The following is a 22,172-nucleotide window of genomic DNA, read 5'->3' as shown; positions in this document are numbered from 1 at the left end:
CTTTGCATGCTATTTTAATATTCAGAATATATCTAATTGAGATGCATATCAGTGGTCAGTCTCTTACTTGGGTTTATTTGCGTGGTTGAAGGCTTGGTTACTGCTTGCTTCATCCCCTTTTCTTTAGAGCTGAAATGAGAAAGATAGACAAGGGACAATGACCATTCTGAACATTGTGCATGAATGGGAAAGTGAGCACCTTAGATACTCACATTGCCACCCCGTCTGTGGCTGACATGTGAAGTGGGTGCACTAGGGCATGCCTTCAGTTACAGGAGAACATGTTCGTCATGCATAGGACAAAGGGAAATTACCTGCATCTTTTGATGAGGCATACCAGAGGAAGAAATAGTATTTGAGAAATACTGTACAAGGTAAATAGATCAAGAGTTTTAATACATTTGATTGGCAACAAGAGGCGATATTTGAAATACTGCATAGTTTACCCTTAGTATCATACTCATGATAAGGGCCGCTCAATTCCTATATAAGATCACGCAACTGTGAGGTGACTTCCAACATCCTTATAATGAACGGTGGGTGTACTTTATTCTTCATAATATATGGACACATCATTTTCTCTTTTGATCCTTGATTGCTTGCTCGCTCTGATGCAATGATTATCCAATGTAAATGTGATGTGTAATAAATCTCATATCTGTTTTGAAAAATGCACTCATATACAGCTTCTATGTTTCAGACATACAGTTTAAGCACTTTAATAAAATTGCATTCAATAACCAGCATTGTTTTTCAGAATGTGAGGTAACATGAAGATAGACTCCTGATTACCTGTGCAAAATCTCAGCAGTACACTAAACAAACTTCCTGCTGAAGGGCCCTCGTTTATTCGTATACTCTGGGCTATAATGTACTTAAGGATTTTGGCATACACCTGTGGACAAGAGCTTAAGCCATTATATCCCCCGAAGAGCATGTGTACAAGTGTGGATGCAACTAAACATTAGAATACATTTCAATGCAGTAAAATGTCAACTTAAATCAACGCTCAACACAATAATACTTTTGTTCAATTTCATTAGCGGGATTTTTGTAAAATGCATGAAGCACAATTAAGAAAGTAGACAATGAATGAAAACACTGCCACAATTAACAAGGTTACCCTTTAAAATAGGGCATGGCCGGTGAGTACTCCACTGCCTGCTTTTGTTCAGGTAAGTCAACCTCAGAGTTTGTGAATTCTGCAGGTCCATCAACAGAGTTCAGCTGGATGCAGCATGCTCTGTACTTTGGTCCATGAACCAGTCTGCTTACTTGTGGTGCATTCTGGCTGACGGTGTTCCCAATTGCGAGATTGTACAGGGCTGCTTGTGAGGGCAAGTTACTGCAGCTCAACCTCTGGAAGGCATTGTTTAGTAACCGGAAAATTCACCACATGCCCATACAGATACATAGAGGAACCTGCCTCATCCAAGAACTCCTTCCCATAAGGTAAACACACCAAGGGAGATATTCCAGCTCCTTAGCCAAACCCAAACATCTACCGTGTGAAAGGCTCACACTTGTGCGGCCCGAGGTATCTCTATTACAAAGTGGTACTCAAATTTAGAGTAGCTGACTTGCAAAGAATGCGGGCACAAGGAAACAAACAAATCATATTCTCCAAGTGTTGCAGGAGTACAAGCTTGCACATTCCCTGCAACAAAAGTAAACTAAACATAACAAAGAACTTCTCAAGTTACCAAGGCATTTATTTTTACAACAGTTGAATTACATTTTAGGAAAGTAGGGTGACCTTGACTAATGCAGGCACTTACATCAGGGCTCCCAGAGTGGAAGAAGGAGACTGCACCCCTATCCAGAGCCATAGTGAAATCCAAGATGGAGGAAAGCCCTCATATAAACTCAGATCACCCCCTGTCAAGCCACATGACCCCAAAACAATGGTCCAATCGCCTACCAATACAGCACCTGGAACACAGGTGTTCTCAATAACCTGAGGCACCACCCAAAGAGTGCGGAGAGCCTACTATGAAAAACAGCTAGATTTGTTTGGCAGTGTGGGTTGTGCAAGTAGGAGATGGGCCAAGGTGTTTGCCAGTGAGTGACGACAGAGGGAAGCACTGAGAGGCGAAAGCAAGGAGAGAGCTGGAGGTTGAAGAAGAGTTTGGAAGTTGTTGGAGTAAAAGAGAGGTGTCCTCAGTGGGAGAAGAGGTGTCGGAGAGAGGTGGAGGTTTGGAAAAGAGAAAGTTACTGACAGAGGGAGCTGATTTGTTTTGGAGTGGAGGAGGCAGATTGGAAGAGTGAAGGAGAGTTTCAGGAGCAGGTTGGACAAAGAGGGTGTTACCATAAGAAGGTGGAGAATTTTTGAGGGGGTAGAGGAGACAGGCCATCAGAGAAAGAGCAAAAGTTGGGAGGACGTTTGAGGAAGCATATTAAGGAGGAGGCTGGCAAAAGAAGCTGTTATCAAGAAGGAGAAGACATTTCCAGGTCTGAGGGATGTGAAGAGGCTCTATGAGGATTGGTGTCATCTAGGATAGAGTAGGTGGGAAGCTTGAAGGAAAAGAGCTCCAGAGAGCCAGCTGGTTAGATGTAAGGAGGAGATGAAGGCGCTTAACATCTGTGAAAGGGAATAAAGAACTAGAGGGGGAGATATATCCACCATAACGGAGAAGGCAGGAGCAGACCACGTAACATATACAGAATGAGAGAACAAGGAGGTTCTGAAAGACCAGGTTGTTCCAGGGCTGAATCTAAAACAGGTGGAATGAGGTTTGAGACAATGCAACGTCCGTGGGGTTCGGGAAGCATAGTGAACGAGGGTTTCAGATAGATAATGTCCAGAGGTCACAACCCCCTAGCAGGGAGTTTCCAATCAGATCAGGAACCCTCAGAGTCCAACTCTGAGACCACTGATAATAGGCCCTGAGCCAACGAGGGAACCACCACCTATGCCTTCTGGAGGTTTTCTTCTATTATTTTCATCAAGCCCAAGAACTGTTGGCCATGTAGACCTAAGCACCATAAAACCCAGACCCAAAGATAAAGACCTGGATTGCCAAGTTATCGTTCAAGCAGGAACAGACCCAAGCCAACAATTGGGACTTTACAAGAAATTCTGTATCGTATTTTGAATTTCTTTGAGAGACTGTCATGAGGGGCCAGTGAATTAGACAGGGGTTCCTGCTGAAGCAAGCTGAATTTGAGTTTCCTTATTGCTACCCCTTTCACCTTGGAGTAATCCACTAAACTTACCTTAGCTAAACACTTAGTTGACACCGATTTAGCATTGTCTTATGTTACGCACTCACTACACTCTGTGACAAAATGAAATAAGAAAAAATAAGACAAAGATAACCATTTTCTTACTTAACATTTTTATGTCGCAGAGGTATGTTTCTATATCGCACAGTAATATGATTGATACAATAGGAAATAGGTATTTGAAAGAATCTGACTAAATCAAAGTAAAGGAGAACAAATCAGAACTTAAACAAAGCAAACAAAGGAAGCAAGGAACAACCTATATCTGTCCCCAGTGCAAGGGTGCAAGAGGAGTCCAACATATTTTCAATTGTGTAGTTAATGTAAAAAGTCCAATAATGCATATTTATTACTCTGGTCTAAGTTTTCTGAGTGACCGTTAATATACTAGTTAAAATGTGCTTATTTGTTTTAATGATTTTAATAATAAAAGGGTGCCCCCACAACACTGTCAATGCCAATTCTGATTTATCAGGGGGGCTCACTCCATTATAAATATCTACTTATTTATTGACTAATAGCTGTGGCTTATCAAAGAAAGCACATTCAAAAGAAAGGAGTCTGAAAAGATAGTTCTTGCTTTAATAAAAAATGTTTTAGAAGCAGTTGAAATTCGTCAATAGAGCTGGCTTTCACACAATGTGCTGACTCTTGCAGCAGGCCTTGTGACCTCATGAATAGTCTATAAAATAACAAGGGAAGTGATTATTGTAGTCATTGTATTATTATAGCTTTATAGACCTGCAGCGAGTGCCGTACCGGGGGTTATGGGCCCTGGAGACTGAGTTAATGAGGTATGAGGGACCATAACGCCCGGTACGGGCCGAGCTGCAGGTCAATTCAGCTATTAGAACACCCTGAATTTTTAATTAAAGTACAATAAATGAGAAATGTCTGATTGAAGTAGAAAGAATTGAGAAATTAGACATAAATGTTGCAGACACATTGACTTGGTTGTGTTTTTTTTTATAGGATGGTGGAAGGTGATTGGGTGGTAGGAGTATGCTATTAAGGAGAAATAGGGTGTGTGTATGCCTGGCCAGTATCCCAATTAAGTACATTTCAGGTGTTTTTTTATTCACTCCAAAACCTTTACCTTTCAAGCATTGCACCTTTAAATTGAGTAGCAAACCATTTGCACGGCGTCTTTGCACACACACACACACACACAAATTTAACATGAAAATACACAAAGAGCAATCAACTTACATTTACAACTCCTTCTTTTTGATTACCAATTCCCATAGAACAGTGCACCGAGGACATTAGGGCAAGGTTCCACGTAAAATGAATGCGGACAAAAATGAAAGCACACACGGTCGATATTAGGAAAGCATTCTGCTTTTCCTTGTCAGCTTTTTGAAACGCTTTCCTTGCGAAAGTGTTCCTTCATGCTTCCTTTCAGTGGGCAGGGCTACATGGCTCACATTGCTTTCCTACGTGTAACACGGAACAGAACGTTAACTCTTTCCGTTCCGTATTGAGCTTTGAATGGCCCATGCCTGTGGCGTTCGCACAGATAAGAACTCCGCTTAACATTGCGGGCTATACCGGTTCGTATAGCCCACAGATTGACCAATCACAACCACGCAAAGACCACTTGAACTGTAATCTAATGATAATGTAGCAATCGCTCCCGCTCAGGTGGCGTAAAAGTCTGGTAGCAGCCCGCCAGCCTGAGCCTAGGTAGGCAAGGGCCTAGGCAAGGGCTCACAGCCGTTATCGGGCCCTGATCGGGGGTGATTGCTTTTCACACACCGGGGTTCATCCGAAATGCAAATAGTTTATTTTGTATTTGTTTAATGGGAGATGGGTTCCGCATATTGCGCGAGCCCAATCGCCCGTAAAAAAGAAAAGAAACCAAGTTGGCACCACCATAGGAAAAGGGACTTAGTCCCTTTTTTATTTCCAAGGCCACTGTGGGCGGGAGGAGAACTGGGACCGGAGCGCAAAGCTCTGGTCCAGCAGGAAAGTGGATGTCTCCCCATAATCAAGATGCCGCCACCCGAGAATGGCCTTGGGTGGCTAGAAAATATGGGCAGTACACAGTGTGTTCTCGCCTGCTTTTCCAGCCACCTGATTGGCTGAATGCCCTTCCACGGGTGCACATTTTATATACAGACTTTTACACAGATGCTGCAGGCTTCCATGTATTATAGTCACATAAGAATTGAGAGAACAAAATCTAAAAATCTTCTGTATGGCATTCGAACAATGGCACAGCAGAGAAAATCAGACAACGAAAAATGTAACCAACTTTTATACTGAAAAGAGCATCATTCAGTTTGACTTAAGAACACATGGGATTATGCCAGTTTTACCAGCAGTTTTTTTCCTGGTAGCAGTCGGATTTACCTCCAGCTTTTAGTTTGACAGTCCGGTAAAAGTGCTGGTATACGTTATTACCGGCACTTTATTACCAGACCGGCAAACTTGGAATGAACCCCATGACTGGCAATGTGTAAAATCAATTTCAGATAGGTCACCAACAAGATCAAGTGACATTCCTAAGTCTACCGATGTTTAATATACTATTTTCTCGTTTGCAAACACGTTATTTTTCAAAAGCTAAGCCACATGCAGAACAAGTAATACTTAAGTTGCCCAGCACACCCATAAAGTAAACAAATGTGGCAACATCAATAGTAGATGAGCATTGCTCTCCTAAACCAGGACCTAAATAGTGCCACTTGCTACACTGAACCAAGGAATACAGAAGACAAAGTGGGGAATCCCACACAAAACACCATGTGCCCCCTATCCGCAGGAGGAGGGCGGAGGGGGGTGGGGTGGAGCAGCACAGCAGAGTGGATGTGGAGGGACCATCTATCCACACACAATATAGTAAAGTGTGTTACTGCTTTAAGCGTCATCGATTAAATGGTAGCCAACCTGGCATCGATCTCAAAGTTGGCCCCCAATACCAGACCAGTTCTCACAAATACTTCTCTCCACGTCCTCTGAAGCAGGTTGGATAAGGTGTAGCACAGTACCACCATGCTTCAATCCTTTACCCCAACCCTGAAACTTTTTCCAGTGGACTCGTACACTCTATTGTCTTCTGCTGCATCAGTCTCCCTTCTGAGTCTTCTGTGCATTTCGGGATCTTACAGTCCTTTTGATCCTGCAATTTGTCTCTGCATGCAGATTGCAGGGTACCCCAACACTGAAACCCATTCTTACCCGTACACCTTAAGGATTCAAGTTCATATGTCTTAATACAGTTGCCCCTTCCCTTTCACCCGTCCATTATGGGGATGTGGAGGATCAGAGGAGGGCATCTTTATCCAATCCCCATATCTGGGCGGGTTCCGTAGACTTCCATAATCTGAGAATCCGCTTTTTAGCAGCCCTACCCCCATTGAAAAGCTGGAGCACCTCTGAGCATGGCAAATCGTTTAGGGCTCACGTGCCTTCTAGGATTAGAAAAGAAAAATAAATGCGGTTATGTAGCTCAGAACATTTCAACAGAGGCGTTTTGCTAGGAAAAATAAGTGAGTAGTGAACATTTAGGGCTTCGAAGGTATTTTACAGAAATGTATTGTCCTCCCCATGCAGTAGATGTGTAACTATGTGTAAATCATGACAAAACTGCCCACCAGTGAGTGCATCTCCGCTGCTTGTGATGTCTAATGGTTTTAAATAAATGTCCATCATTTCAGCGCCGAGGCTCTGAGGCGGGAACTCGAACGAGAGAAGATGATGAAGAGGCTGCTGATGACCGAGCTGTGAAATGCCTGCTCAAGTCGCATGGCGAATGGACCGGGGCCTCCTACGTGCCTTCCGCCTGTCTACATTCCACTGCGCTCACACCACGTGGCCTCTTGGAGAGGTGTTCATGGGAGCGTCTGGCCGCCCCCCACAGCACTGTTGGTGATCTCAAGTACTGCAGCTGAGAGATGGCTCGGTGTGAGCTTGGAAGCAAAGCAAGTGGATTTATGGCGTCACTGCTAGGGAACAAGTCAGCAACAGCGCGTATTACCTTTGCTATACGAGAGATGCACACCACTCGTGAAAGAATGGGAAGGTTATTTTACATGAATTGAGGAAGAGAGGAAGGTGGGGACAAATGAGGATCGGTTTCCACTTGGGAAACCTTGAGCTGTACATATGTAAAGAAATGAACAGAGATCAACATTACACAAACTATTTTGATAGACCGATGGGAGAACAAATGTGCCATTTTCTATTACTGTCGTGTAACACTGCCCTTTGTGAAATATTATGTGTTTAGGAAGGTTCTAGGTGGTTCGTAGAAACACAACTTTCTTAGTAGAAATTTTGGTCAAGATAATTTTCATAGTCTGACATCTTTTAAGGTGGGCCCCCCAGCCTCCCTCCACCATTCCCCCAACCCCGCCACCCCCTCCGACCCATATATGTATATATATATATATATATATGGTGTATGTATTTTTTAGATCCAACTACCAAAATGATATCAAACACAATTCCCCCAAACGATTTTGCTTCTACGATATACGGTTGAGAAATATATGTATATTCTCAACTGAGCGTCAAGGACTATCACCGAAGGTCTCCTTAATATTAGTGAACTCATTACTTTTAAATATGTAAATTGAAGAATACGTTAATTTATGTTCTGCAATGTAATGTTTGACTGCCTTTTCTTCAAGGTACTCTGCAGCCAAAAGTCGCGAACCAGACAGTTGAAGGAGTTTGTACATTTGCATCATCAGCTGGCGATTATGTGTCGTATTTTTTTTGTCATGAGAAAATAATATGTTTGTAGTACTCCCATGTTAGAATTTCTGTGCACACGCGCAGAACACCCACTTTCCTAAAGCATTTATTTTTGGGCAACAGGCTCCATCTTGATCATGGAGGAAGTATTAAGACCTGCAGATAGCTTACACTTAAATACTGGTTTTACTAAAAACATGAGACAAACTTATCATCTAAATCTAATCTAAAATGTTGTCAACTGGAGAGAAAATGGAAATACCATTTTCTATTTGATTTGATATAGCACTAGGGATGTTTCCACTGCACAACACTTCATCAAGTAGATGTTTCCAGGAGCAAAGTCTCAGGAAATATTTCAATGTCAGATTTCAAGAAATGTCTCTGCTTCAATATATAACGTCATCACCTTTTGAGTAGCATTTTCTGTCAGATGAAACCCTCCTCCACGCACTGTAATAATGGATGTTTTTATTAGGCAGCTCGATTGTGTTCTATGTATCATTCTCGGAAAGGATAAAAAGACTGAGGCGACCCTTCCGGGATTCGGTCTTGTGGCTGCAGGTTGCATAATTCTCTGAAGCGAGCCTTTAAATCACTGACCTATCTTACTGTCTACGCGCAACATGGATGGCAACATCTTCATAAGACCACTGCATGGCCTTGTGTCTAGGCCGGATCTTCACTTCCATTAGTGAAGTAAACAACGAGTAAGAGACTCCTGCACTAGACACTATGGGACAGATTCACCTAGATTTGCACTGGAACAAAGACGGAGATTCATTAGGAGCACCTCAGATGTGTACCTGCTCCCTTTCACAAGACCTACAACTGCAGCAAATCAGAACATTTCTTCAAGCATCTTTGAAACGCTCATGTACTAATGCAGTTCCCCAAGATTTGCTCAGATATGCCCCTGGCACGACCAGATTGTCCCCCGTTTTAGGCTTTGTAAATCAGGTGTAACCTGTGGCCTTAATTCACCAAAATGCCAGGGGTAGCATAAGTGACAACACATGCCAGATGACATCACAGGAACTGACACCAATGCACCTTTCACCTGACAATTACCACAGGAAGTTATGTCACACCAACCTTGACCATGACATATGTAAACAAAAAAAGCTCCAATAAGTGCGAGACAGAAGGCTATTTTAGTGCAATCTTGGCCATTTATAGTTCTACATGCAAGGAATAGTTGCTATATGCAAGGTAAAGCCTCACATGCCCTCCTGCAATCTCAAGCCAAGGGCACTCCAACATTGCTTGGCATTGTCACCTCACGTCAGTACATTTCTCATCTCCCCAATGCAGTCATCATATGCAAGGCGCCAGCTCGCATGCCAGCATGTTGTCATCACATGTCAAGTGCAACACCAATGCCTAGAAATGCCACCCTATATCGAATAATGCCTCATAGGCTTCACATGGTCACCATCGGCAGGGCGCAGCGTTTCATGTCTGGGTCAGAGGTCTCACAAAGGTCATGCTATTGCACTAAAGGCCTCAGATGCCTGGAATAGACTTAACTTGCAAGGTATTGTGTCACAGGCCTGGTTGCTTCTCACTCCGTATGTGGGTCCGCTGCTGTCTGTGGAAGGCCAAGGGAGCAGAAGAGCTGAAAGTAAACGTGTCTTGGGGAGAGCCCTGTTTTCTTTCTTTTCCCAATGTTGCCACTTGTGACATTTGACCCAGGGGTTGCAGGTGCGGCGCTAAGGGTACCAACGTAAATGCTAGGTGTAACAGCTGGTACTCCTGGCAACCTCCAAACGGCATGTCCGTGTACAATAACACAACAGGTGCAATTCTCACCTGCTCCAAGCACATCCTGATCTGGTAGAGTACACATCTTTGTGAGGCGTGTTCTATATTTGGGGGATCATGAATTTACAAGGGAATTTTGTTTTCATATGAGAAAACTAAGCACCATGTGCTTCAATCAACACCTACTTTACTTATGTCAGCAAGAAAGAAAGACATGAAATTGACTAGGAAACATACAATAAAGCTCTTTTTTTGTTTGAAAATGACAAGTTCAGGCCTGAACACAGTGCAATACAGTAAGGCTAATGCCCCAGTCTGCAGTTCCCAAGTTAAAAGCTTCCATCGCAGACATCTCCTGATGTATGTTCTGCTTCAGGTGGCAGTGCCCTTTTTAATTTGGCCGTCTGTTAACATTTCAGAATTGTGTTAACTGACCTTATGTGCGTTCGTGCATCTATTAATGTTTTTTCTGCTCATTTACACTTGTCGACTTTTGTAAGAGAACCGGCATGCGTTCAGGCCTGAAACATTGCAGTATCCTAGTGAGGCAGGTTAGGTCGGGATTCTGTAGGGTTGAGGTGGTTTGGTAAATCACAGCCCGAATCACCTACAAAGCATTTGCAGTCAAAACAGCACCCTACCTGGCTGAGACATTCGGTAGCTGACCAGTAATAATAACGCTAAAATAAAAAAAAGAGACATTTTTCAAAGGTGTCAAAATATCGATTTCCTTTAATAAAGAGGGTAAAAAATAACTACATGTTGAAAAAATATTAAACTAAAGGTATCAAGGTAAAAGGGCAGCCGTGAGATTTAGGTGTTAAAAAAAGACTAATTACACTTCAGCTGAAAAAAGTATAAAAGGGAGCGGGAAAAGAGGGTTCAGGGGTAGGATAGGTCCGAGGTGGGTCAGGTGGTCTACCCCTAAAAGGAATTTGTGAGAAAAATTTAGGAAGAAGATACTATAGGGCCTGATCACGACCTCGGCGGTAACCCTTAAATCCGGCGGTAGCGCTATTACCGCCGGATTTAAGGGTCCGCCGAAGCAGGGCTTCGGCGGATTTCGCCCCAGCTCTTGGCTGGGGGGAAATCTGCTGAAAATTTGCGCTATTACCGCCGGCGGGAAATCCGCCGGCGGCAAGAGCGCAAATTTTCCCCATTGAGCCCAATGGGGAACGGGGCATTCCCGAATGGGCTCAATGGGGAATGGGGACTTCCAAGTCCGCCCAACTTGTGATCCCGCGCTATTAGCGCTGGGGGCTATGGCGATCGCGCTAATAGCCTCCGCGCTAATAGCGTTAGCGTTACCGCCGAGGTCGTGATCAGGCCCTATGAGTTGGAAAAAAGATGTCAGACATCAATGACAATGGGAATCAAACTGCTGAAAGGGCCACTAGATGGCACTCACAGACTATAAATACAGACTGCATGCAGATGATATGAGCGGTGAAAAAGGTAACTCGTTATTTTTTTTAAAGTTATTTATGTCTCGTTATAAATGCATTTTGCTGTTATCTCAGCATTAAAATAACATATAGCCAGACATTCACCATTGTGTAAGGAAGGCATGGTATCAAATAGTAAAAGAAACACAAGTGACCACAGATTGGACCGGGAGGATAACTCAGGGGGCAACACGTTCGCCTTGGAAGCAAAACGACGCAGGAGCAATACAGGTTCAATACCCTGGAGCAACACAGGTTCAATACCCCGGTCCGTGCTTAGAAACCTCTCGGTATTAAACCTCTGGGTATTGAGCGCATTATAAATAACCAATTCCAATTACAAGTCAAGGGTGTTAATTGAACTTCAATTGTGTATGATAAACACCTATCTAAACCTAAATCTAAAGATGGGAGCAAGCTACGACCATCACATAATAATAACACAGTCCTAGTTGAGTCTGTCAAAATAAAAGGGCCTATAGTAATAAACCTTTTGCCAATCCTTACTTCTAAAGACAAAATAGTTTGGGAAAAAGTTTATGCTAAAGAAAGGTGTTCAAGAAATGATATGTCAGGATATCCAAGCCGTTGGTCTCCCTTCCCCATGTTTTCAGCACGGGATAAGGCAGCACACTTGAGCTTAGCGCAGTCTCTGGCTTCTCAGCACGAGGATGCACTTCAAATCTCAGTATGAGGGCCTTCTATGTCAAAGTCTCTCTGCCATTCAAAGTCTCTTACTTCAGAGGGCCTGATGCGACAAACAAACATTCAAAAGTTCCTTTCACCTCAGGATTCTCACACACAACTTATTGGGTGATTTTTGATTGACCCAGGGCCCCCCTCTGCCGGGTTCAGACCCACTTTAACACAATATGTCAATTGATCACCCTCTCTCAGGCCCGTACAAATCCATGTACTTTTCCAAACTTTCTCTACTTCCTCGAAATCCAAGACTTTCAACTGCGTGGGATTTGACTTGACCCATCGCAGGACAACTTCAATTCACATTTATTCATTCTCTTTCAATTGATCTCCCTCTGCCGGGCTTGGACTAACTTTATCTTCTGTTATTACTTCTCAACTGGATACCTTACAGAGGCCTTCGATTGAGCACCCATGTGGTGCCAGACCACTCCGTCAAAGGAATTGTAGCTTGCTTTAAAGTTCAATCACTCATCAGCAGTTTAACTTAATTTGCGTCTCTTATCACACTCCTTTTAACAATATTCGTTCCAGCACTCGCCATACAATGTTGCTGCTTGCAACCTTGGCTTTAACACAGACCAGTCTTGTATCGATCTCCCCAATTCACTGTCTGTGTTGCTTTTAATGAAGGAGCTTGGTTCTTGGAGCCAAGGTCAGTACAACAGTGGCTGGAGATTCTCCCCACCTTGATTACTAAAGTACCCGGTAGAGGGCCCTGGGTACCTCTGACGCACAATGCAGGATTCTTCAGCCTGGTTTCCTGGTCTTACGCTTTCTGTTCTCGAGGTTTCGTGAAAGTAATGGTTCCTTGTCGAAAAGGTCAAGGGAACTTCCCTCCTTGTGACCCCCTTCTGTTTTGAGGTCTTTTTCCTCTAGTTAAACTGCCATCTTGTAACTGCTGTTTCCTCATGTACTTTGCCTCGCTCAGAGTGTGCTCTCGTGCTCTGCCGTTTATCTGTGTGGGGAAGTGAAATGAAAGTCAGGTGTGTATGATGATCAGTAATTGCCTGACCTTGCCTGACAATTGTAGTGGGACAGGTCAGGTATACGGCTCGGGTGTTAGTCTGTTTTCTCTCATAGTGGGTTGTCCGTGAGAAAGTGTTCGTGTTGTAAAGGGTGTCGGGGGGGGGGGGGGGTTAAAGTTCCTAAATATCCTACTTGGTAGGATCGGGTAAAGGTGTTATAAGGAAGGGGATATCGTGTCTCATCATCCTGTGTCCCATTCCCACTCCCTGAAGACCTCTCACCCAGGTGATCCTGCCACACTGGTCCACCTCAGGAACTGGATCCAAAAGCAATGCCCGTGTCCTGGCCACCTGGATGACAGATCCCCGGGGACTACCCGGTGACATACCTTCTGGTTTTTCACATGCCTTTCCCCTATGCGAGGTGGATATATTTATTCTTTTTCTAGGTTCTTCGATTTGAAGACCTTGGATAGAAAAAGAACAAGATATATCCAAGGACTCTCACATATTCCATGGATTTCTTTTCCTCTGTGCTGGCAGAGGCAAGGTGTTTCTATTTGTCTCTGAAATGTATTCCATAAACTGGCCTCGAGGGGGTGACTCTGGATTTATGTGCTCTTTATGTTTCATGGAAGGCTCTTGGTAAATGGTAGGCTCATGGTCTTCTGTCTCTGTCCAATCCCACATTTGAATGGTTTGGGAGTAACAGTTGGAGTGCCAGTAGTCTTGTGGTATAAATTCCCTATAGACAGTTGGAGACTCCCGCAAATGAGTGGAAAATGCAGGGAAGTCCTTTCCCACAATTACTTCTTTGGGGAGTCAAGGAATGATGGCCAATGATATTACATATGCCTCGTCCTTGATGTTAATGTATACGGGTATCGTGGGGTATATTTCGTTATCCATGTGTACACATGTAACTTTAACTAGGGTGGCATCCTCAAGGTTGGTTGCTGTATCCAAATCGGCTCTTATGGCGGTTTGTTTGCTGCCTGAGTCAGTTAATGCCTTTAATTGTTCCCATTTATCAAGGCCTGTTCATATATGAAGCCAGCGGAGGTCTGACATAAACATATGCTGATGGTTTCCAGATCTTCTTTGGATTCCTGTCACTCGTCCCCTTTTAGACAGTCTATTTCCATTGGTTCTTCCTTTACATTTTACGGACAGTTTCTGGGGAAGTGGCCAGTTTCCCTACATGAAAAGCAAATGGGAGGAGATGGTTTGATTCCCTTGGGTTCTTCTCTTTTACTTTCCTCTCTACTTCTAGGTTCAGGTCTTTTAACTTCCATTCTTTCTTTTGGTATCCATTCCTTGGTTTTATGGGATCTTCTTCCCCTATCTAATACTTGGGTTTGGGGCCAGTGAGTACGTTTGTGATCTTTCCACTCCTCACTTCGGTGTACCGAGTGGAAGTGTTTGGCTGCATCAGAGTGGTTTTGGGCAGTCTCAATGGTCATGGCTAGGATAGTTCGATTAAGTTGTAATACTGCCTTTTGCAAAAAGAGATGTAAAGAGTAGGCCAATTGTTCTAACGTAATACTTTCTACCAATTCTTCCATTGTTTTTGTGTTTAATCCAAAGAGCGATCATGTTTTTAATTCGTTCTCCCAATTCGAGGGGAGTTCACCAGAGTTTAGTCTAATGGCCCTTAATTTTTGCCAATAGAAGTTACAGGTTTGACCTACCCTTTGTAAAAGCCCCTCTCTTATAGACATAAAGCTAGCTCCCTGGGCAAGATTATGTAACTGGTAGATGGTCTGTAGTTCACCTTTCAGCAGAGGTCCTAGTTGAAAAATTTTTAGATTTTCTTCCCACCCTAACTGTTCAGATAATTGTTCGGAATTCAAAAAGAAATTCCCTAGATCTTCGCCCTCTTGAAATATGATATGCTTAATACTGAGAGGTTTCTAAGCATGGATCCGGGGATCAAACCTATGTTGCTCTGTGTCATCTTGCTTCCAAGGCGAGCATGTTGCCCCTGAGCTATCCTCCCGAGACCTTGGTATGGTTTGAGTATCCCTTCAGGTAGCAGGGGTCTTGCCTGTAACTCAATCAATTTTGTTAAATTTTTTTAAAGCCTAGCCTTCGGCCTGAATCTGATCAGTGGCCAGCTGGGCCATGACAGCTGCCACGTCGGCCATTTCTTCCGGCAGGGAAAGAGTTATTTCTGTAGTTTTTTCTGAGTCAGAAAAGAAACAGGTCTCAACTCCCTCTGATAGAGTTTCGAATTTGTCAGACTCCTCCAAGTCTGATTCCGCTGAAGGGGGAGATTTAGAATGATTGCTTTCTAGACCTGATGGACCAGGGACCGGAGTTAATTTGGTACCAAAAAAAAAGGTTCGGGACAAAGGGGCTTCAAAGCGCTAGGTCTAATGAAGGTGTGTGCTCGTCATATTTTTAAGATTATTCAATCCCACTCTTGGATGTCATAGTGGGACAGTGCAACGGTATCTAATAACAACTGGGTTTTAAAAAACAAATTCTGTTGACCAGTTAAGACGTGCAGCTGGAAGAGCAAAACTTATTTTAGAGTGGTTAGACGGTTAAAGTCAAGGAGGTCAACGATTCTATTTTCCCCTTCTGGTGGTACAACGATTATCAGCATGGATTCTAAATTTTTATCAATTGAATCATATCCCACCCTGACACCGTATGTAAGGAAGGCATGGTACCAAACAGTAAGACATTCACAAGTGACCACAGTTCAAGGGTGTTAATTGAACTTCAATTGGGTTTGAAAAATGCTAAACCTAAATCTAATGATGGGAGCAAGCTACGACCTTCAAATAATAACACAGTCCTAGTCGAGTTTGTCAAAATAAAAGGGCCTATACTAATAAACCTATTGCCAATCCTTACTTCTAAATACAAAATAGTGTCTGAAACAAGGTTATGCTAAAGAAAAGTGTTCAAGAAATGATAGGTCAGGATATTCAAGGCATTGGTCTCCCTTCTCCATGTTTTCAGCACTGGACAAGGCTGCACACTCAAGCTTAGCACAGTCTCTGGCTTCTCTAGCACGAGGATGCAGTTCACATTTGAGTATCAGGGCCTTCCATGTCAAAGTCTCTTTGCCATTCAAAGTCTCTTACTTCAGAGGGCATGATGCGACAAACAAACATTCAAAAGTTCCTTTCTTCTCAGAGTTCTCAAGCACAATGTCTTGGGTGATTTTCGAATCACCTCGGGCCCCCCTCCGCTGGGCTCAAACCCACTTTAACAAAATAGGTCAATAAATCTTCCTCTGTTGGGCTCGGACCAATTCCATGTACTTTTCCAAACTTTCTCTACTTCATCGAAATCCAAGATTTTCGACTGTGCACAGGATTTGACTTGACCTGTCGCAGAACCACTACGATTCACATTTATTTGCTCTCTTTCACTTGATCTCCCTCTGCCTGGCTCGGTCCAACTTTATCTACTGTTATTACTTCTCAACTGGATAACTTACAGAGACCTTTCAATTGAACACACACGTGGTGCCGGACCACTCCGTTAAAAGTATTGTAGATTGCTTTAAAGTTCAATCTCTCATCAGCAGTTTAACTTAATTTGCATCTCTTATCACACACGTCTTAACAAAGTTTGTTCCTGCGCTCGTCATACAATGTTGCAGCTTGCAAACTTGGCTTCAACAGAGACTGGTTTTGTATTGGTCCCCCCAACTCGCCGGCTGTGCTGCTTTTACTGAAATGGCTTTGTTCTTGGAGCCAAGGACAGTACCACATGGCTGGAGATTCTCCCCACCTTCATTACTGACGCGGGAGGGCCCCGGGTACCTCTGCCGCACAATGGGAGGAAGCAATAATCGTGAAGGACAAGGGAAGGTCACTTAGATCAGATAATTCTAATACACTCAGTGTACCCCGGCATAAGACCAACAAAACGAGGCAGGGGTCATTTGAAGTTGCAGCACCCATTGCTTGGAATGCCCTTCCATCCTCAATAAGAACGTTGGTTTCAACAGAACTTTTAAAAAAGAAACTGAAAACATTGCTTTTTGCCTAAACCCGCCCAGTGGGACAATGGATAGACAATAATTTAGCTGTTTTTGTGGCCTGTTTTGTGTTTGTTGGTCTGCGCCCATCAGCCTTCGGGTACCAGGTGCGCATTCCAAATTACTTAACATAACATAACAATGCAGGATTCTTTAGCCTGGTTTAATGGTCTTACGCTTTCTGTTGTCATGGTTTCGTTAAAGTAACAGTTCTTGTTGAAAAGGTCAAGGGAACCTCCGTTTTGCCGCCTTTCTCCTCTCGTTAAACTGCCATCTTGGAAATGCTGTTTCCTTGTGAGCTTTGCCTCGCTCAGAGTGTGCTCCCGTTCTCCGCCTTTTATCCGTGTGGGGAAGTGTAATGGAAGTCAGGTGTGTGTGATGATCAGTAATTGCCTGACCATTGTATTGGGACACGTCAGTTGTATGGCTCGGGTGTTAGTCTGCTTCCTTCTATAGCGGACTGTCCATTAGAAAGTGTTTGCGTTGTAAAGGAGGGGTTCTAAATATCGTGGTAGGATGGTGTAACAGTGTTATAAGCAAGGGGATACCACGTCTCACCATCTGGTTTCCCACTCCCCGAAGACCCCTCACCCAGGTGATCCTCCCGCACTGGTCCACTCACAGGAACTGGATCCTAAAGCGATGGCCTGTCCTGGCCACCTGGATGACAGATCCCTGGGGCCTAGCAAGTAAGACACCTTCTGGTTTCTCACAATTGCCAAAGGCCAGAGTACCACCAGAAGTCACATCCTGCCTGTCTGGAAACAAAGAATGCTGTGAGGGGAAAACACTGGAACAGGCCTTTAGAACAAGTTACCAACACAGATAAGGCTGCCCTAGACTTCCGTAAGGACGTGAATACCCTACTCTTCAAAGGACATTTTGCCAATCGTCAATTTCTCCACTAAAGCCTAACTCTCCCTTACCATGCTCTTCATATCTATCCCAGCTACCCCACACTACTTGATACCCCTTGGATTTGACCCCTATGCATAGTGCTTCATTCCTTCCCAGCTTGGTTTGCGCTTTATAAATCCCATACATACATGCATTTATACACACACTTACCTCACTATCAGATACAGAACAAATAAAGACACAAGGTATTCAGATAACACAGCTTTCTACATATATGGTGCACTTAAAGTGACTTAATTATATTCAAGGTGTATTTAGATAAACACGTTCTACTCTTGGAGATTTCATTGACTGCATCCAGTCTGTATCGTACTCTACAAAGCTGTTTTACAAAACTACCACCCGAAGCCCTCAGAGAAAACTTGGTGTGGTCAGTTCACCGCTATGCACACTACATGTGACATGTATATGTGACATTTTTGATGCAAATGCAATAGTAGTTGAGGAGTATCTGACAGAAAAGGGCACCCTGATAAAGGTCTCAGGAGCCAAAAACACGACAAAAAATCGTATTTGATAGGTTTCCGGCTAGCGACTATATCAGTACAACAGTTTCCTGAGTATACTTTGCTGTATGATGCAACACATGATTTTCGCGTGCCTACAGATTAACAAGTGGTAAAATGGGTTTCCTCACAATCATTGCCAGGCAGAGGTAATAACAGGAATAAGCAGAAACAATCTTAGCCTTTTGTTCCTGTCTAGGACGGTTATCACATTTGCCTCACACCTTTGACAGAGTTAGTATTTCTTGTCTGTTCTTTATGTCTCTCCCACTGAACAGAAATAATTTACACAGAACACTGTAATTCCCAATGAACAGGGGGAGAGGAGCTTTACACCAGGCAATCCACCTTTGATGCCCTTGCAGGGGGCTTGGGGATCCATTGTATTTGACCATTGTGCTGCTGCAAGGTTATCCTTCCACTTAAAGAACTGCTGTTCTATTTTCTGTCCACATTGGGAAATAGGTGACTTCGACCATGGCTATTGTTGTGGTAAACTTAACACTGTCTTCGCATATGTTCTTGTAATGTGTTTCTAAGAAAAAGGAGCATCTATTTCACCCATTATTTTGTAAAGTATGTGGCTTGTGTCGTGTTCCTAAGTGTTAAGTTATATATTCCCACTAAATTCCTTGAAAATGACTTTGTGGACATTCGGGTAGACGGGACATTAGCAAGGGGTTGCAGTCATTTGCTCCCCACGCCCAGAGTTATCATCAATAGAGCATGTCAGATCAGATTAGATGCAAGTCAGGGATGAAGGGAAACACGATTATAAGAGCAGGTACACTGCTAATGTTGGATGCTACAGCTGATAGAGCAGTGCGATGGATGGCTTCTTACAACAAACAGACTATTGCCTAGCAAGAGAACATGCCCATGTAGATTCTGCAAAGAGCAAATGATATGGTCTCTCTTTTGCAAGTCTTAGGGAACAGCTCACATGTTGCTGCACACTTACCTTGTTTTTGGAGATGACAATAAATTCACGTCCGCTCACACTATTCTTATAAAGGTCAAATTCCTGAATAGAAATACAGCCATCGAAAGTCCATAAAGCAGGCAATAAGCTGTTTGCAAAGCTGGCCTTATCAGCTAAAGTTACAGAACTTTTCAAATCTTGGAAAAGATTTGGCCCAATTTTTTTGTTCTTTGCAACAATTTTCTTAGAAATGTGTCACTAGCAATGTATGGTTAGACTGTACCCAAAATGTTTTAAAGGAACAGTTTAAATTCTGAGTGAAAGGGGCATGGGAAAGAAATCTCTATGCGATAATATGGACCAAGGGTAGGACTGCAATACAGATAACTCAAAATGCTCATAGAGATTAATTGCCCCAATATAACTCTATGGGCCAGTCCTATAGGACAAATTACTTTCATCTGCATGCATATCTTTTGGACTGGGGTAAAGCAAATGAGGGGTGATAAGGTAGGCGGTACGACCACAATTTGAGAGGTACCTTTCCTGTTGAATATGTACACCCATCTACACTTGCCGAATATTCTGTGGAACGGGTGAGCAAACAGGCATGTTTTACCAGGCTAGCTTTTCTTTTGTGTACGTCTAGGAGTGGGGGAGGTCGGTTGGTTCGGCGGGCTCAGGAATATGATTATGGCTAGGTGAGGGCGGCGGTCCCAGTTATGGTTACGGTTCCTTGGAAAGAAAGACAGAACCTTCCCAGGAAAATTATGAATGGAAATCAGAGCACCTGCCACAGGATACCGTAGTAAAGGGGTATTATTCAGCTTTACTCTGTGGGTGCTCCTCTGAAGTACCTGTGGTTCTGGCAGGGGGGCAGGTTGCCTTAAGGTTTGTTGAGTACAAACACCTGAATTTGTATCTCACGCCAGTCAATATGAGTGCAGTAGTTAGTCTTGGCATTTCCTTTCCAGGTAGTACTATTTACTACACAATTTCTTTTGTATTTATTGAACATTAGGGGGGTGCCCTTTGTTGCAGAAAAGATGTACACTGGAGGTTAGGCAGGAAACAGAGGCAGCCCCTGGCTATGGTACCTTGCCAAGGGGGGGTGAGATTGAGCTAACAAATAAGTGATGAAAATGTCTTGGCTTTAGGCGTAGCCTAGGGATGAAAACAGGCTACAGGCATAAATAAAAGTTACATTTGGGACCTACAGCCTGAACAAGCACGTAGTGTTCATATGTCCACTATAGCGCAAATGTGGCATCATCAGGAGGGGAAGATATGATATGATAGGTTATTTATAACGTGCTTAATACCCAGAGGTTTCTAAGTGTGGACCCACGGATCGAACCTGTGTTGCTCCGTGTCGTCTTGCTTCCAAGGTGAGCACGTTGCCCCTGAGTTATCCTCCCGAGACAAGGGTCAGTTGGTGGGCGGTGGATGGGGCACCTGCGTTGGATGGCGGGGGAAGGAAAGGTCGGGAAGCGAGCAGGAGGGCTGGGTCCTGGAAGAAGAGTGTAGAGAGATGCAGCTAGCAAGTCAGAAGGGGTTGCAAGGTCCACGTAAACATCACAGGTGTTTAGAGAAACACGTTTCCCAAGGGGAGGAAACGTTAGGGACCATTGTTCCAGCATCATTAATCAAAGATTTCCTTGGAAACTGATCAACAGGGGTCGGACCCTCTACACTCTCTTTCCGTAGAGTACCAAAGGTTCCATTACCCAGGTCCCGGCAGCAATGCTTGCCATTCTAGGCACATTAGAGGTAAGCGCATGACATGGAAGACGGGCGAGTTGTCTCCGCTGATACATTCCAAACCGGCTAGCAAGGACATCTTATCATCGGCCTTAGAGGCTGTATGAGCCTGTGAGCCACACATTTAGGTAAATGCTCCTGTTATTATTTGTTCCTGGAAACAACGCCAGTTGTTGAATAAAGAAGTGTGTGATCTACAGAGAAATGACAGCAATTATTTATTTCCCTAGCCACTCTACATAACCTTTTTTGATGGGCAAAAACACCACACATGGGGGTGTGCAGCCACCTGAGACTAGAGGGCGACTTTAAATTGAGGGGACCACCTAGATTGGAGATGGGTTGGTTACATTGATTTGAAAGACGCATCACTGTTGTTCCTACTTATCGCCTAGACTAGCAGTGCACCTTCCTTTAGTTTTAAATCTGTTCCCTCATTTGGGTTTTCCTAAAACCTCCAAAATTCACAGGTTTTCCTGAGGTCAAGGGGAGCCAGAATGATGGTGTACTCATGAAACATGCTTTCAATACATCGCAATGAGTTCATCCCTCAGTGACAAGTTTGATTGATGTCCACCCACAGCCAGATGTTAAGCTTTGTGGTTGATTCCGTGAAATCCACTGGAGGAGTGGAGGTTAAGGGAATGACAGAGGTTTACTGCACCTTTCCACGGTATCCACAGCACACCTGATCTGGTAACTCACAATGACCGCGATCAGCCACAACGTCTTGTTGATCGCTTGGCTCTCCTTTGAACTGGCTTAGTCCCATGCAGTGGTTAAGCAGTCCGGAGATTCTGGGCTATCAAAGAGCCAAGAACCATGCACAGGTCAACAGTTGGAGCTATGGGATGCTTGCTAACGTTACTTTTGGACTATGAAAAATGAATGACTGTCAGCTCACTCATATGTGAATAGGTGAAGCCGGTGTCCAGATTACCATGGCCCTGCATTGGCTGACTTGAACTCTAAGTGAAAGTCTTTAAGAGATGCAATTCTTCAAGCAGGAGGAAGCGCTGCCAGAGGCTGGATAGAGTACATCTGGGAAAGCCAAATGTGGTGGCCAAACTTTGACGATGAAGAAAAGACGCTGGATGAGAGCAGGTCCTGCTGCCTGCCAAACCAGGCTGTGTGGTCCTCGGATTAGTCCATTCGTTTGAGGCTCATGAGATATGCTCAAAGCAGGAGGGCTGCAGTGATTATCCAGGGAAGTATCAACTCCCTCAGAGGGCTTAAAACATTGCTACAAGTGAC

The 22,172-nt window shown here is 43.8% G+C and overlaps 1 protein-coding gene across 1 annotated transcript in view; it reads left to right on the top strand.

The window, feature by feature from the left end:
• The window catches only part of LOC138497230 (band 4.1-like protein 4B), a 471,210-nt gene extending 454,671 nt beyond the window's left edge, over positions 1–16,539 (top strand). Inside the window, exon 10 of the mRNA XM_069620556.1 lies at positions 6,888–16,539. Coding sequence (XP_069476657.1) covers positions 6,888–6,957 — 70 coding nt within the window. The 3' untranslated portion in view covers positions 6,958–16,539. The remainder of the gene's footprint in view (positions 1–6,887) is intronic.
• The last annotated feature ends 5,633 nt before the right edge of the window (positions 16,540–22,172 follow it).

This window comes from Ambystoma mexicanum, chromosome 5q, assembly GCF_040938575.1.
Source record: "Ambystoma mexicanum isolate Mex_15411 chromosome 5q, UKY_AmexF1_1, whole genome shotgun sequence".
In the NCBI taxonomy this organism is placed as follows: Eukaryota; Metazoa; Chordata; class Amphibia; order Caudata; family Ambystomatidae; genus Ambystoma; species Ambystoma mexicanum.
This window is presented reverse-complemented; position numbering and strand designations above follow the sequence as displayed.